This window comes from Triturus cristatus, chromosome 12 (assembly GCF_964204655.1).
Source record: "Triturus cristatus chromosome 12, aTriCri1.1, whole genome shotgun sequence".
Lineage (NCBI taxonomy): Eukaryota > Metazoa > Chordata > Amphibia > Caudata > Salamandridae > Triturus > Triturus cristatus.
Window position 1 is genome coordinate 729,491,226 of NC_140595.1, and position 16,859 is coordinate 729,508,084.

At 50.3% G+C, this 16,859-nt stretch overlaps 1 protein-coding gene across 2 annotated transcripts in view; it reads right to left on the reverse strand.

The window, feature by feature from the left end:
- Positions 1-2,839: 2,839 nt before the first annotated feature.
- Positions 2,840-16,859, reverse strand: part of LOC146782611 (lysophosphatidic acid receptor 4-like) — a 61,215-nt gene continuing 47,195 nt past the window's right edge. For both annotated transcript variants that reach the window (XM_085638172.1, XM_085638171.1), the window contains one exon: positions 2,840-6,179. In XM_085638172.1, the coding sequence (XP_085494298.1) occupies positions 6,143-6,179 (37 nt within the window). In that variant the 3' untranslated portion in view covers positions 2,840-6,142. The remainder of the gene's footprint in view (positions 6,180-16,859) is intronic.

Sequence of the window (16,859 nt, forward strand, 5' to 3'; positions counted from 1 at the left end):
TATGAATAGTTCAAACAGACAATGGAAGACACCCTGAGCTACGATTGGTCATTTCTTATTTGATGTCCAATTAGATAATCAAGCCAGTATGTGTTTTGTCTAGAAAGACTTCTTCAGGACTGCTAAGAACAAAAAGATATGCTAAAAATGCCACCATCTAGTCATCCATAAAATCACTTTAAAATTTCAAAGACTCAAAAAGAAAAAATATTTTTGCATAAAAACAGTGCCACCTTCAAAAACATCACCCAAATATCATTAAAAAGATGACAGAATAAAGCAATCAATGCCCAGTGTTGAAAAGACTGAACCCAAAAACCAAAAGAGTGAACATTAGCAAATACACCCAAAAGTGGTATTACATTAAAACCCACATTAGACCTAAAGACCTTAAAAGATAAGCCAAAACAACTATTGGCATATCACCTTGTAGTATTGTATGTTATAGAACTCATCAAAGGCTGGTTGAAAAGTAACCAAAGTGAAACAAATTTGCACCATTCTGAAAGAGGAGATATTCTATCAATTTAAGGAAATAAGGCATATCAGCCAAACAACATTTGGACGCAAAGGAATTATTTTCCAAGATTTAGCAATTTACTATTGTTATTATATATGAAGATCCTTAATTTAAGGTTGCAATGTTCAAGAAAATGACCACTTCCAATTAAGGATTACTACACCGCGAATCACCAGTACATTCTCACAAGTGTCTGTAAGGAAATATATCGGGAGAAAATAAAACATAAAGATCTCCATAAAGCAAGAAAAAGTGCAAAACCTTTTCATATAACAATGTGTATCACCATTAGTTACACTACTGTTGTTTCATGGTACTAATTTTATAATTAGAAGGAAGAGAATGAGGGAAACAAATGCAGAGTACATTATGTACCCAAAAATACAAAGCATCTTATATGGTATCAAGAACACCTATGTCAGTATTTCACACATTTATAACTAAGAGGGTCATTAGGAGGGTGGGCGGACTTTGTCCGCCCGCCATCCTGGCATGGAATGGGATCGCCCACCATTGGTGCGGGTGTCCCGTAGGTGAAATTAGGATGCGTCCGCCACACTGGCGGGTGCATCCTGCATTCCTGACATTGCGGCGGGCGGTGCTCTCAACACCGCCCACCGGAATGCCAAGAAGGCATGTTGTGCACTTCCATGCACAACATGGCAGGCACCGCGCGGTGCCTGCCATGTTGTGCATGGAACTGCAGGGGGGTACCATAGGTACCCCCCATGTGCACCACCCACCCCCCAGAATCCCTGGGGGCCCACTACGGAACCCCAATGTAAAAAACCGCCTGCATTGTAATATGGATGGTGGTGTCTACCAGACACCGCCACCATATGGAATGCTTTTCCGCCCGGTAGGCAATCGGGCGGATTGCCTACCGGCGCAAAACCGGTGGACGGTCTTCCCGTCCGCTGGGGTCCCCCCCACCATGGCAATGTGGCGGGGGGAATTTGAAAGCGGCCGGTGATTTTTAGCGGGTGGATCGCCACCGCCATATGGGCGGTGGCGATCCGCCCGCTATACTAATGGCCCCCTAAGTGTTATAAAAAAGTACTACATGTAAACGGTACCAAATATTTGGTTAAAACAATGTAAGACTGCATCCCATTCTGCGACCCAGAAAATAGTTGTAAAACTCTGCGTGCAAATGCCTATGGTAACATACAGGCATTGAGCCATAACACTGGAAATTAATTCTGTAACCAAACAACATAATGGTAAATCTTCAAACTGTAATGGCTATGGTATTGTTCAATCACAAATAGAAATGTAGCGTTCAAGATAAATAGCGTCCATCTCTATATCCATAAAAAGATGGAATGTGCAGAAGTCTATAGAATGTTCAACGTTAAAAACATAGAATATGAATATGGAAGTGTCCCTGAAAGTTAATAAAAACCTGGCTCTCACTGCGCATGTCAACAACCAGCAGTGTGTTCTAATAAGTTGGTGAAGCACAGCGGATATCACTACCATGCTTTAACAAGTTTGGCAAGAGAAAGAGGAATGAAAAGCACACCACATGGAAAGAATAATTGACATATCACAAATTGACCTTACCTATAATTAACCTTGCCTATAAATCCCTAATTTTTGGTACAAAGTGTACACAGGTCTTGGAATTTGAATGGTCCAAAATAGCTACTTTCACAGTGGCAGACCTACATATCCTATGCAGAAAACCAGAGTGCAGATTAAAATACTAATACTGCATCTCAGGAATGGGACCAGCTACACATATAATTACTCAACTATTTGTAATATGTATTACAAGTTCAGTTCAATGGTGTGGTTGGATTTTTAATATATTATAACAAAATGTAACCTCTAGAAACTTACATTTTCCATTCCTGAAGTTCAGGTAGGCTAATTTGCATTAGTTCTCCAGCTGCTTCCAGTCAGTTATCATTCTTGAACAGGTGTGTAAAATGTGTGAAATACCGTCCAGGAGCAAACAATAGTGTGGCCTAAATGGACAGAGATGGCTCCTCTGAGTTTAACAGAATATGTAAATGGGGCTGTTGGTCTCCTCTTGACAGTCTGTGTCAAATCCTGCTTGACACGTCTGTTGACCCACATATAATACTTGGGAGACACTTGAAAGGTAGAGAATAGGGTGTTAAGGCAATTATTGTGGATCCCCGGTCAGGTTGCTGAAGAACTCTGGTTTTACCCTGCCAGACTTCATACTCTGGGTTTACATATAACACTTGGGGCAAGCTTTAAAGGGAAAGAACAGGGTGCCAAGACAATTCTTGTGTATACACTGTCTGGTTGATTAATTGCTTTTGTCCTAACAAACGTCTGTCTCTGTTTTTTTTTTTTATAAACTCATTTTATTGGTCTTAATAAAGCTGCAAACAGTACAATAACAGAAAACATTGCATCTCAAATGAGCCCCCCAAACCACCTCCCACCTCATAAAGCAATACATTACAGGGATAACTCAATATTCCCAGGGTTTGTGGCCATCAAGAAGGACAGATCATAGTAGTCCTACCACTTGCCCAGTCTCTGGGTTTGTTGTGTGTACAGTACCTTACCCAAACTGTATTTTAATGCTAGATGTAGGAGGAAGCTAAAAGTACCATAGTACACTCCCCACTCACACCCTAGCCCTCAGGGACCAAGTTTAGTGTAGTGAAAGACTATTGCCATCTTCAAAATGACCTACACATTTCGTTTTGGGGCAGTGTGCAGCAATGCAAACTGGAACAACTGAAAAAGTGGGCATAGATGGTGCTAGGTACTTTTGCCTCTTTGGCAAAGGTGTGCCCAGGAGTCACTTCATCACCCTAGCTGGTACAACTGTACAAATGTGGTACCTCCAGGTGCCCACTTCAGAATAATTTCTGAACCTGCGGAAGATCAGAAGAGGACCGGGCCTGCTTTTTGTGTCCTGAGAGGAGCCCTGAAGGACTGGGACTGCTCCCTCTTTTACCCAGGACAACTATGTGGATTCCAAGGGACAGTTGGCTAACTTGCTGTGTGGCTACAAGGAGACAGAAAGCTGCAAGAGTTTCCTGGAAATACACAGCTTACCAGTAGCAACTAGACCAGGACTGGACCCTGCTGTTGGCCTCTGCCTGATAGCCTCTGAGTCTCTTAGTGCCTCCCCTGAGGTCACGTGGACTTTAGAAGTGTACACCTGTGGGTGATTGAAACTTATAAGACTAAGTCAGAAGGTAAAATCTTTGACCAGGATCAACCTTTTTAGTGTATCTACCCACGCTCGATCGCGGTCATCCCCCAATTGCACCTAGGTCCCAGTCTTCAGCAACAATTAACTAACATTGGCACTTTGTGCTTTTTAGTGCTATTTCTACTTAAAACTTTAACAATTCAGATCAATGGTTTCCGTTTTTAGATTTTGTGTCATTTTGGTGTTGGTTTGTTTATTAAAAGTTACTCTATTTTTCAAATTTGGGTTTGGATTTTTATCGTTTTGGATTTCTGTTTTGGTACTGCATAGATAATTTACACATTGCCCTAAGTTAAGCCTGTCTGCTCTGTGCCACAGCTACCAGGGGATTAAACACAGGTAAATTTAGTCACTTCTTAGGATCCACCCTGGCATGGGTTGTTATTATTCCTGGAGGTGGGTAGTCACCCATCCCAATTATTTATCCAATTATTTAAAAAGGTGAATTTGAATATTTAATGAACTACATGAGGCAAATTATGTTTTAATATATAAAAACATTACAAAAATGACAATCGTATTGGCATAGACTTCTTATGTTGTTTCATTAACATTTGAAGCTTTATAAACACCCTCAACAGGTCCTGGATTTTGAATCCAAGTTATGTAACATGTTAAAATAAATATTTCCTTTTTATCTCCCTGAGGAAATTCTCGACTCTGCCTTCTTCTGAGGCAGACTCCATTTTCTCCATCTGTGGACATGTATTACTCCCTTCCTCTTGGGGGTTTCTTCAGCTCTCCCACTTAGGGACTATCCATTGCTCCCTGACATTCCATGTAGAGTTAGTCAATATTGCCCATCCTTCTTGGGTATTGGTGGTGGGGAAAGGGATGTGTCCTTCCCTATGAGAGTGCAATATTCCTTTATTTCGTCCTTGTCACCTATGCCCCTCCCAAGGGTGAGTTGCACATTCACTAATACTCAGGTAGACAGCCTTTTCCTCACTATGAGCCAATTTCGGTCATCTGCCCATATGTCCTAGGTAACAGTGTCAATGTTTGCCTAACAAATCAGCAATAAGCATTGAAAAGTTAAAAAATATTAGTCTGAAAATTAACTGGCGTGACCTGAGCTTCCCATTGCTCAAAGTAGGGTGAATGTGGATCTTTTGCACCTAGCGCTAGAAGTTAAATCCTGAGTATTATCTGCTGTTTCACCCATGTCATGTACTTAATACTCTGGCCAGTTCCTTCCTCCATTCAAATTTAAATGCTTGACTCAAAGTAAGAGTTCACCAAAAGACTAGGGTTAAAGGTTCTCCAATCAAAACAGATCCAGGAAACCTTTCCATCTACCAAGGTAAAGTCTTGTACAACAAGCTCCAGTTTTGTTCCATTCTTCAGCTTGGATTTATGAACTGTAAATGAATCCCTCGAAGATTATCTTGGTTTTCCTACCATCTTCTCTCTTATTGACTCTGGACAAGACCTTGCAGAGACGAGGATCCTCTCTCCCAATCATTTGTCCTAGCCGGCACTAGGCTTCAGATGGTATTTAGGAATGATATTGGGTATCTGTATTATCACTGTTAAAGATAAAAACCTTGCGTAGGTTGTCAATGACCACTGTCTTCTGGAATGTCTCTGTAGCAAAGTAATAGGCCAGGGGGTCCAGAATGGTGTTAAAGCAGGCTACCAACAGTGTGCATCTATAAGCAAAATCCAGCTTGCTCGGCTCCTTTTCGATCAGGTAGAGGAGCAGCATGCTGTGATAGGGCAGGAAGCACAGCAAGAAGATGGTCAAGTTGGTCACAATCATGTTCCGAATTTTCTTGCTGTCAACAAGTTCCATTTGGGCAACCACACTCTTCTTAATGGCCCGTATGAGTGCCCAAGAACAAATTGCCATGATGGTAAGTGGGATGGCAAAGCCAATTGTCAAGGATGAAGACACAGAACCATATTGGGTAACGTGCAAAGGTCGGCTTTCGAAACAAGAATTTGTTTCGGTGTTGTTGCTCACAGTCCCAAAGAAGTACGCTGGAATGCTGGCCCCAATTGTCAAAGTCCAGACACCAAAACAAATGCATTTGGCCCCCTTCCTCAGAGTCTTTATTCGAGGGTTAATAGGGAAACAGACAGCCATACATCTGTCCCAGCTAATACAGGTCAAGAAAAATATGCTGGCGTACATGTTCACCAACAAAATCACCCCCACCATTTCACATACCCTCTGTGGAAGTTCAGCGTTGGTGCTGTAATAATGAATCCTCAGGGGAAGGGAGAAAACTAGCAGGAGATCAGAGACGGCCAAGTTCTTCATGTATGTAGTGGTCAAGGAATGTATCCTGGTGCCCCAGCAGAAGATGCATAGTGCCACCATGTTAAGTATCAAGCCCAGGCAGAAGATCATGGTATAAAACCCAACAAAGATGAATGTAAGTTCCTGGACGGTGGTATTGGTTGTCATCTTAGGTACCATGCAATAGACAAAAATCTTGAATTGCCCTGAAAAAAAGAAAAGACACATCCGTTAGTACAGCAATTGCCTAGTACTAAGGCACCTTGTTATTGGTAAGATTTCATATGAAGAAGCTCATCCCACATGATCAGTCATTTTGATGTCATTTTCCAATATTCAGTGTGTTGTTCATTGAATATTCGACTTTTTAAAGTTATTTCACTTTTTATTCCAGTTCAGTAAAGGACATTTGCATTCAAATTTACTTGGAGTTTCGATTTTGAAAGATGTATTAGATTCTGGGTTAATAGTTAAAATCAATGATGTGTGTGAGTATGTGTTTGTGGTGCAAACTCCAACTTTAGAGAAATGTAGATATCCGTGAAATGCCAGGCAACAGCCAATTGCAGAGGAGGTGCATCCAGGAGCCCCTTTCAGACAGCTTAAGCTATCTGTAGCCAGACTCTAAAAACCCAGCTCACGTGTGTTCTGAGCTGTCACCAGAGAGACTGAAGGGTTGCAGTATCAGACAGGACAAAATGATATGTACCATGTCCCCATCAGCAGTATGGCACCTCCAGAAATTTGTGGTGGGCGCTTGTTTGACCAGTGCCAACATTGACCAATTTTGTAATAAATACATTTCAAATGAGCATCACAAAGATCTCTGTAATAATTGGCAAATAAATCTCACCCCCCCATTCTGTATATTGCTTCTGAAGTCTTGGTTGCTATTTGTCTAGGTGTCTGGCAGTGATCTTTGAATACATTTCCTAAGTCAAATGAAGCCCAGAGACCAATTTCCTTTAGATCACCCACATTACTAGTTAAGTATGCAGAGTGGTAGTCTTCAGCTAAAGTTGTTGTTTTCCTAGCTTTCTGATTATACTAGCTCTGCGTTGCGGATTGCACCAATGCTGATCGATGTCCATCTGCAATTCATTGCACAGACCCTTGAGGGATTTCAGAGAGTCTTTTGAGGTTGAATGACTAATGGTCGTTATGACTTTGTAAATCAATGCATCTCAGTCCTTTAGTTGTCTGCTATAAGCATGACATCATCGTGCCAGATAGGTACTTGCAAATTCAATGGCCCAGAGATCTATGGCCCTGGGACCTCACACTAATATATTTGACTATATTTGGATTATCCTTACCCCCATGAGTCAGCTGATGTTTATAAATAACTTGTAGACCTTTACCACATCCTTGGATGTGAGTCTCCAGTGTAACCAAGTCAGGCACCTCAAAACCAGAGCTGAAAGGATAGGCCGTGTGCGAGATGTGTTGTGCTACATAGCAGTATTCTGTTGTTGGCAGACTTGGGTGCCGATCACGATCCGGTAAAAAATTCCCCCGTGCGACTCGTATCGGGTCTTTTTACCGTACGAATCGTACAAGTGCCGTACGAACTGGCAATCACGATTCGCATGGTAAAAAGTCCATACGACCCGCACCGGGAATCATTCCCCACACGTCCTCGGGTCGGAAAATGTGTCCGACACGTCCTCGGACGATTTACCTTACAAACGTGAAAAGCCAAGTCCGACCGAGGAATCACGATCCATCCCGTGCGTCCGAGCCTACAACCGTATGGAAAAAACACCGTCCGCACCGAACACCAATAGCAACCATGGAGACATGTGCCCGCATACGCGCCCAACACTCCCCCCAGCCCCCGTACGTCCGACACGTACCCCCCGTATATGTATACCCCCACCCGTCTATGTACACCCCAGTACGTTCCAGTCGTACCCCCACCCCAGTACGTGTCGTACCACCGTCAATGTAAACCCCCCCACCCCTGTACGTGTCGTACCACCGTCTATGTACACCCCAGTACGTTCCAGTCGCACCCCCACCCCAGTACGTGTCGTACCCCCCGTGTACCTACACCCCAGTACGTTCGAGCCACACCCCCACCCCAGTACGTGTCACAGCCCCGTCTACCTACACCCCAGTACGTTCCAGTCGTACCCCCACCCCAGTACGTGTCGTACCACCGTCAATGTACACCCCCCCACCCCTGTACGTGTCGTACCACCGTCAATGTACACCCCCCCACCCCTGTACGTGTCGTACCACCGTCTATGTACACCCCAGTACGTTCCAGTCGTACCCCCACCCCAGTACGTGTCGTACCACCGTCAATGTACACCCCCCCACCCCTGTACGTGTCGTACCACCGTCAATGTACACCCCCCCACCCCTGTACGTGTCGTACCACCGTCTATGTACACCCCAGTACGTTCCAGTCGTACCCCCACCCCAGTACGTGTCGTACCACCGTCAATGTACACCCCCCCACCCCTGTACGTGTCGTACCACCGTCAATGTACACCCCCCCACCCCTGTACGTGTCGTACCACCGTCTATGTACACCCCAGTACGTTCCAGTCGTACCCCCACCCCAGTACGTGTCGTACCACCGTCAATGTACACCCCCCCACCCCTGTACGTGTCGTACCACCGTCAATGTACACCCCCCCACCCCTGTACGTGTCGTACCACCGTCTATGTACACCCCCCCACCCCTGTACGTGTCGTACCACCGTCAATGTACACCCCCCCACCCCTGTACGTGTCGTACCACCGTCTATGTACACCCCAGTACGTTCCAGTCGTACCCCCACCCCAGTACGTGTCGTACCACCGTCAATGTACACCCCCCCACCCCTGTACGTGTCGTACCACCGTCAATGTACACCCCCCCACCCCTGTACGTGTCGTACCACCGTCTATGTACACCCCAGTACGTTCCAGTCGTACCCCCACCCCAGTACGTGTCGTACCACCGTCAATGTACACCCCCCCACCCCTGTACGTGTCGTACCACCGTCAATGTACACCCCCCCACCCCTGTACGTGTCGTACCACCGTCTATGTACACCCCAGTACGTTCCAGTCGTACCCCCACCCCAGTACGTGTCGTACCACCGTCAATGTACACCCCCCCACCCCTGTACGTGTCGTACCACCGTCAATGTACACCCCCCCACCCCTGTACGTGTCGTACCACCGTCTATGTACACCCCAGTACGTTCCAGTCGTACCCCCACCCCAGTACGTGTCGTACCACCGTCAATGTACACCCCCCCACCCCTGTACGTGTCGTACCACCGTCAATGTACACCCCCCACCCCTGTACGTGTCGTACCACCGTCAATGTACACCCCCCACCCCTGTACGTGTCGTACCACCGTCAATGTACACCCCCCCACCCCAGTACGTGTCGTACCACCGTCAATGTACACCCCCCCACCCCTGTACGTGTCGTACCACCGTCAATGTACACCCCCCCACCCCTGTACGTGTCGTACCACCGTCAATGTACACCCCCCACCCCTGTACGTGTCGTACCACCGTCAATGTACACCCCCCCACCCCTGTACGTGTCGTACCACCGTCAATGTACACCCCCCCACCCCTGTACGTGTCGTACCACCGTCAATGTACACCCCCCCACCCCTGTACGTGTCGTACCACCGTCTATGTACACCCCAGTACGTTCCAGTCGTACCCCCACCCCAGTACGTGTCGTACCACCGTCAATGTACACCCCCCCACCCCTGTACGTGTCGTACCACCGTCAATGTACACCCCCCACCCCTGTACGTGTCGTACCACCGTCAATGTACACCCCCCCACCCCTGTACGTGTTGTACCACCGTCAATGTACACCCCCCCACCCCTGTACGTGTCGTACCACCGTCTATGTACACCCCAGTACGTTCCAGTCGTACCCCCACCCCAGTACGTGTCGTACCACCGTCAATGTACACCCCCCCACCCCTGTACGTGTCGTACCACCGTCAATGTACACCCCCCACCCCTGTACGTGTCGTACCACCGTCAATGTACACCCCCCCACCCCTGTACGTGTCGTACCACCGTCAATGTACACCCCCCCACCCCTGTACGTGTCGTACCACCGTCTATGTACACCCCAGTACGTTCCAGTCGTACCCCCACCCCAGTACGTTCCTGGCGCACCCCCAACACAACCTCCTAAGTACGGAGCGCACCCCATGCCCCAACATCACAACCGCATGTACGAGTCGTACAAAGCCACACACAAGGACCAAATCGTACAACCAAATGGCCCATGTACACACCGTACACACGCTCAAAACGCACGTACACAACAAGGACAAAACAAAACAACTCAACAATACACCATTCGAAAGGCACACAGCCACTAAACATGGCCAACAACCACTAAAATAACACAATCACTGACCTGCAACTGTCAAAAACAAACAGAGGCCCAAGACACCACCACTCCTTATAACACACCCACCCAAAATTCAAACACTGCCACACCCACCCATGGACCAATAAAAAGGGCCCACACACACAAACCATGAGCCTTTGCAACAGACCCACTGCTGCCAGACACCACAGAACCAGACTACAAGCGACACCACATCTTACACTTGCACACCTTCACACGACCACCCTCACAAACACCCTCTCATCACATTCACACACACACACAACCATCCACACCCCCCCCAACATCCACACACCCCCCACACCCACACCATCCCCACCCACACCCCTCACCATGCCCACTACCAAGAATCCAAAGTTCAGTCACCGAGAGTTGGAGGTCCTTGTTGATCAAATCCTCAGAGTCGAGCCACAGATCTTTGGAACATTGGTCAGAAGCACCAGCCAGGCAGCCAAAACAGCCATGTGGCAGACCATCGTCGATGCTGTGAATGCTGTTGCGGACACCAGGAGGACCAAGCAGGATTGCCAGAACAGGTGGTACGATCTGCGGAGGAGGGTCAGAGCCAAGAGACAGGAGGAACACGACCAGGCCAACGCCACCGGAGGAGGGCCCTCCCGCAGACCCGTACAGTACCATCCCTGGGAGGAGAGGGTGATGGCCATACTGCCGGTGGAGGCAGTTGAAGGAGTAGAAGGACTCCGAGACCCGGGTGAGTACACAAACAACGCACCTCACATGGGGGGAACTGCAACCACAACCAAAATTAATAACAGGCACGCAAACACCACAAGCCATCGCATTACTCAACCACACTCCATGAGCAGGCACATGCCACTGCTGCCACCATGCCCCATGCACCCAGCTGGACAATGTCAAGTCACAGGCCACAGAAGACAACAACACATGACACGGTAACCCGGATGGCGGGAGTGTGGGCACCAAGAATCACATAGTGCGACTCCAAAGCAGACAACAATGCCCTCTGCCCATATGGCCTAGGTCACAGCCAGACAAACACTGTGTCCCAACACAGGAATGACTTGCCAGCAAATGGCGGATGCCTTGCATCAACACATGGGGGTGAAGGCACTGTTTTGCACATGCCAGCAGCTAATGAACAGCCAACAGTGTGAAAGAGTGGCAGCACACACCACCACAGCAGCAGCGCACAGACACACAGCAGACAAAATGGGTGCCTGGAGATCAGAAACAAACTCACATCAACAGGCCAAGGGCCACTCAAAGATCTGCTAACAGTGTGTGCCCAGGAAGCTGGGCCAAGGTGACAGAGGGTGACACACGGAGGGAGGGAGAGGGGGACACAGAGGGAGGGAGAGGGGGACTGAGAGGGAGGGAGACACAGGAAGATGGACAGAGGGAGGAGGCTGACACACAGAGGGAGGGAGAGGGGGACAGAGAGGGAGGGAGAGGGGGACAGAGAGGGAGGGGGACACAGGAAGATGGACAGAGGGAGGAGGCTGACACACAGAGGGAGGGAGAGGGGGACAGAGAGGGAGGGAGAGGGGGACAGAGAGGGAGGGGGACACAGGAAGATGGACAGAGGGAGGATGCTGACACACAGAGGGAGGGAGAGGGGGACAGAGAGGGAGGGAGAGGGGGACAGAGAGGGAGGGAGAGGGGGACAGAGAGGGAGGGAGACACAGGAAGATGGACAGAGGGAGGAGGCTGACACACAGAGGGAGGGAGAGGGGGACACAGAGGGAGGGAGACACAGGAAGATGGACAGAGGGAGGAGGCTGACACACAGAGGGAGGGAGAGGGGGACACAGAGGGAGGGAGACACAGGAAGATGGACAGAGGGAGGAGGCTGACACACAGAGGGAGGGAGAGGGGGACACAGAGGAAGGGAGAGGGGGACACAGAGGGAGGGAGAGGGGGACACAGAGGGAGGGAGAGGGGGACAGAGAGGGAGGGAGAGGGGGACAGAGAAGGAGGGAGACACAGGGAGAGCAAATCAGTCCTTTGGTGTGTGGGAATGTCTGCTCGTCAGCAGGTGGACTGCGTGCATGTAGACAAGGGTGCCCAGTGCCAGAACCCCCCCTCTTCATCATGGCAAAACGCAGGGCCATGTTACAACCTGTACACGAGCACGAGGACAGCCACCTGCATCATATGAGTGTGTGGATCCACTCCATGTGCACATGTACAGTGCTACAAGGAAGGCGCAAACGCATAGCTCGGCACACATGCACACTCCACTGCTGACTGCAGTCACACTTGACGCAGCAAGTAAGACTGTGCCACACATAGTTAAAGGGGCCAAATTGGTGCCCAAGGGACACACACATGCACAAGTGCACTGTGAGTGGAATGCAAGACAGATCCTAATTCCAAGAGGAAATGTGCCAACTTTGTAACGGATGAAACATGGATGTTGCATGGACCAAAAGTAACATTGTCTCTCTCACACACAGGTCAACGTCGTGCTGCACCCCCCAACACTGGGGGGGAACACTCACAGGACCCGGATCTGCAGGAGACCGATCCCACCGGCAGCGACCACTCTCACCACTCTGCGGACGACCCCGACCGACCTGGCCCCTCTGGTGTCCAACCACCTGCAGCACCTGCGTCAGGTACAACCGTGCCAACCACCACCCCCACTCCTGCCACATCCCAGGAGACACCCAGGATCCCTGCCCCAACACCACAATGCAGCCAGGCTCGCCAGGAGGGACACGGTGTCCCGGGCACCCAGGAGGAGGCAGGCGACAACGCCAATGCCACCCCTCAGGGGTCCCGGAGACCCCATGTGCCCACAAGTGCAGGCCAGACGCAAGTGGGCAGGGGTGGTGGGAGTGGAGAGCGGCGGAGGCGCGAGCCTGACCAGTTGGCTGGGGATCCGGTATTTTCCCATGTCCGTAACATCCTGGACTCATACCGGCAGGACACCACGGGCATGGCCCAGGTTGTGTCCGTCCTCGAGGGGATCAAGGTCCAGCAGGCCCAGCAACATGCGGAGCTAATAGCCTGTCTACAGCTACACCAACGGAGGATGGAGGACAGACAGGCTGAGCAAGTGACGGCGTCCCAGGGGATTCACGCTGAACTCCGTCGGATGGCCGACACCATGGCCGACCCTCCCTGTGCCAGAAGGCGGAGAACATCACCACCCACAGGGAGGGATCATGAGGAGGAGGAGGAAACATCCGACGGAGCATCCCAGACGTCGTCACGGCCTGCTGCTGAGGTTCCCCGCAGGAAGCCGGGTCGTCCACGGAAAGGACCGTGAGGGTGGCTGCTACATCACCATCTCCCAGGACACCTGGCCTGGCACCTGGCCCACTGGAGCAACAGCATCACAGCATCAAGAGACATTCTCTGCCACATGGCCCTGCTGGTCACTGGCTGACCAATGTTGACAAAGACTGTGGCATGGACTCTGAGGATTTCCAATGGCAAGGACACCAACTCCCCTACTGAACTTTGGATTCCCTAATCCCGGAAAGCCCCTCACTTGCCCCCCCCCCCCCAATAATAAATCACACTATTAAGAGTAGATGCCTGCTGGTAGCATTATTACCTAACATGTGTCTTGTACAGTCTAAACATGCCTGAGTCATCTGTTCACTTCAACCATCCACACCCTGGGGCCTGAGTCTGGCACAGGACACATGGGTCACAGTTTCCTAGGCAAGACAGACATGGAGCACCATACACACCCGTGATGGTCAGAACCAGCTGAGGGGGTGGCCGAACAACCGTGCTGACAGACACATTGAGTACAGCAACAGTCATGCGCAGAGGTCAGGGATCCTGGCCCGTGTCCTGGGGGGCACCCAGGTACGTGTAGACAGGTGGCAGAACCATGTCCTGCAAGCTTGAGTCCGGTGGATGCAGAGAATGGGGTCATGGACAACGTTGGATGCATGGGGATGGCACATGTCACAATACCCACACAGTCATGGACATCATGCCCATTACACAGTCTCAGCACACACACACAGCTTGCATCTTGCCACTCGACACATTGACACATAGCCACAATCAGGGAATACCATGCCAGACATGCAGGATGCACCGTGCCAACACACCAGCATTGACTGAGAAGAGGCACCTTGGAGGCATAGGGACACCTTTAATAGTCATGTGTTTGGGATTGCAGAGGCAACTTGAAGTACACATGAACACATCATGTGGAGTAACATGTGGCTCCAACACTGGCACCCCCCTTCTGCAGCACAAATGCGTGATAGCCATGGAACTGGCACACAAGTGTCGGATAATAGCTAAATACCCACAGCTGCTCACGGAGAGCCTGCCATACACCATACATCCGCTGATGTGGAAGTCCCACGCCATGTCAAGACAATGTTAACCGTATGTGTCCGAGGGCAGTGTCACACACATTGATGCCTTCATCACAATCCACCATCCCATCACTGATGACTGACAACCAGGCAGCCCATCTATTCAGGTGTACCCAGCTGCATGTCGTGTCCCATGGGGATGCCACATGTCTGCAGAGGACCCAAACCCCGACCGGGGCAGTGTGCACACATCGTGAACAACTGCCACACCCAATACACCCCAGATGCATCCCTTACCCCATGGAGACTTCCAAACGTGTCCGTGCCTGTAACGCTGAGTCAGCCCACGATGCCATGTCCATGAGGAATAGCAGTGCCACAACAATGCAACCAGCAAACGGCATGCGCAGGTACCTGGGGAAGAGAGACACACAAGAAGTCAGCCACAAGAAGCACAGCCACTTGCATGTGCATGTACTCGACACATGTATGTATGACAACATGCTAGGTCACAATTATGTCTGGGGAAATACTACCATCACTGCCACCATCACTCCAGTGACACACCCACACACACCTCTGACCCACGTGCCATACATGCAGGTGGAGACACACATCACAACGCATGCCACACGGGGACCAATGCGTGCACACTCAGACCCTGGTACTCACCACTAAGCAAAGAAGTCGCGTATGAGCCGAGTCCGGATGTCCTCTTGCGGCTCCACATCCTCCACATCACTAGCCCCATTGCCAAGCCCTTCGTCCTCCACGGGTGGATGGTCCTCGTCATCTTGATCCAGGATGAGGGGCACAGCTCTTTCAACTGCCATGTTGTGCAGCATGCAGCAGACCATGAAGATCTTGCAGACCTTCGCCGGGGCATATGGGAGTGCGCCGCCGGTCTTGTGGAGGCACCGGAATCGGCTCTTCAGCATGCCAAACGTCCTCTCTATCACTCGCCTTGTCCGGCCATGGGCGGTGTTGTAGCGGAGCTGGGCCGACGTGATGGGGTTGCGGAGAGGTGTCAGCAGCCAAGGCATGTTGGGATAGCCAGCGTCCCCTAAATGGAAAGCACATGGATATCGTTAGAACAGGCGAAGCGGTAGTGCTGCACGGCCAAACAGAATACAGGACAGACAGACTGTACCCACCAACAACACATGCACGTTCGTTGCGCAGCTGCATCATCATATCAGGCATCCCGCTACGCCTCATGATGTAGGCATCGTGTGCTGATCCTGGAAAACGAGCACAGACATGTGAAATCACCATGTTGGACAGACACACCACAAGGGCATTGATGGAGTGGTAGTGCTTCCGATTGCGGTACGCCACCTCCCGTGCGTGTGGTGGTACCAAACCTACATGTGTCCCATCTATGGACCCAATGACATGGGGCATCCCTCCCAGGGCATAGAAACCACGTTTGACCTCAGTCATCTGTTCAGGGGTTGGGAACTTGATGAAGTCATCCAGGTGAATCAACATGGCCTCCAAGAAATCATGCAGCACACCGCTGAACATGCTCTGGGACATGCCACCAACATGAGCTATGGTATATTGGAAGGTACCCGTGGCAAGGAAATGTAGGGCAGCCATTACCTTCAGCTGGGGTGTCAGTGCCGTAGGATACCTGTGCTGCGGTTGCAGGTGTGGTGCCAGTCTCGCCGTCAGCTCCAGAATCAACGGTTGGGTGAAGCGGTAGAGCCGGATCCTGTCATTCTCCTGCATGGTGGCCAAGTCTGGAATTCTTCGGGCAACAGGAGGCGCTCTGCAGTAATTTGGAAGTGACAAGGAAGAGTGAGTGTGACATTGTGACCCGGTGTGACACACATGCCATGTACTGTCGGGGGGGTACCGGGGGGGGGTGCCTGATGTCTCCCAGCAGTGTCTCTCTGTGACATGTGGCTGGTGTATTGATGTGGTGTCACTTGTACTTCCTCACAGGTAGGCGCCACTGCCAAGGAGCAGATCTGGCTGACCGCCGTCAGTGCCGTGAGGCGTGTGGATGGTCGGAGGCGGAGCCTGTCCCAGGTGAGGAAACGCTGGCAGGATATCCGGTGCTGGACGCGGAGGATTGCACGGCTCCTGCTGGGGGACTCACCTGAGAGCCACAAGAACCGCGGCCGCCGCCGTCTGACCCACCTCCACAGGCGTGTGCTGCCGGTGGTCTTTCCAGACCTGGAGAGGCGCTTACAGGCGATGCAGCAGGCGGA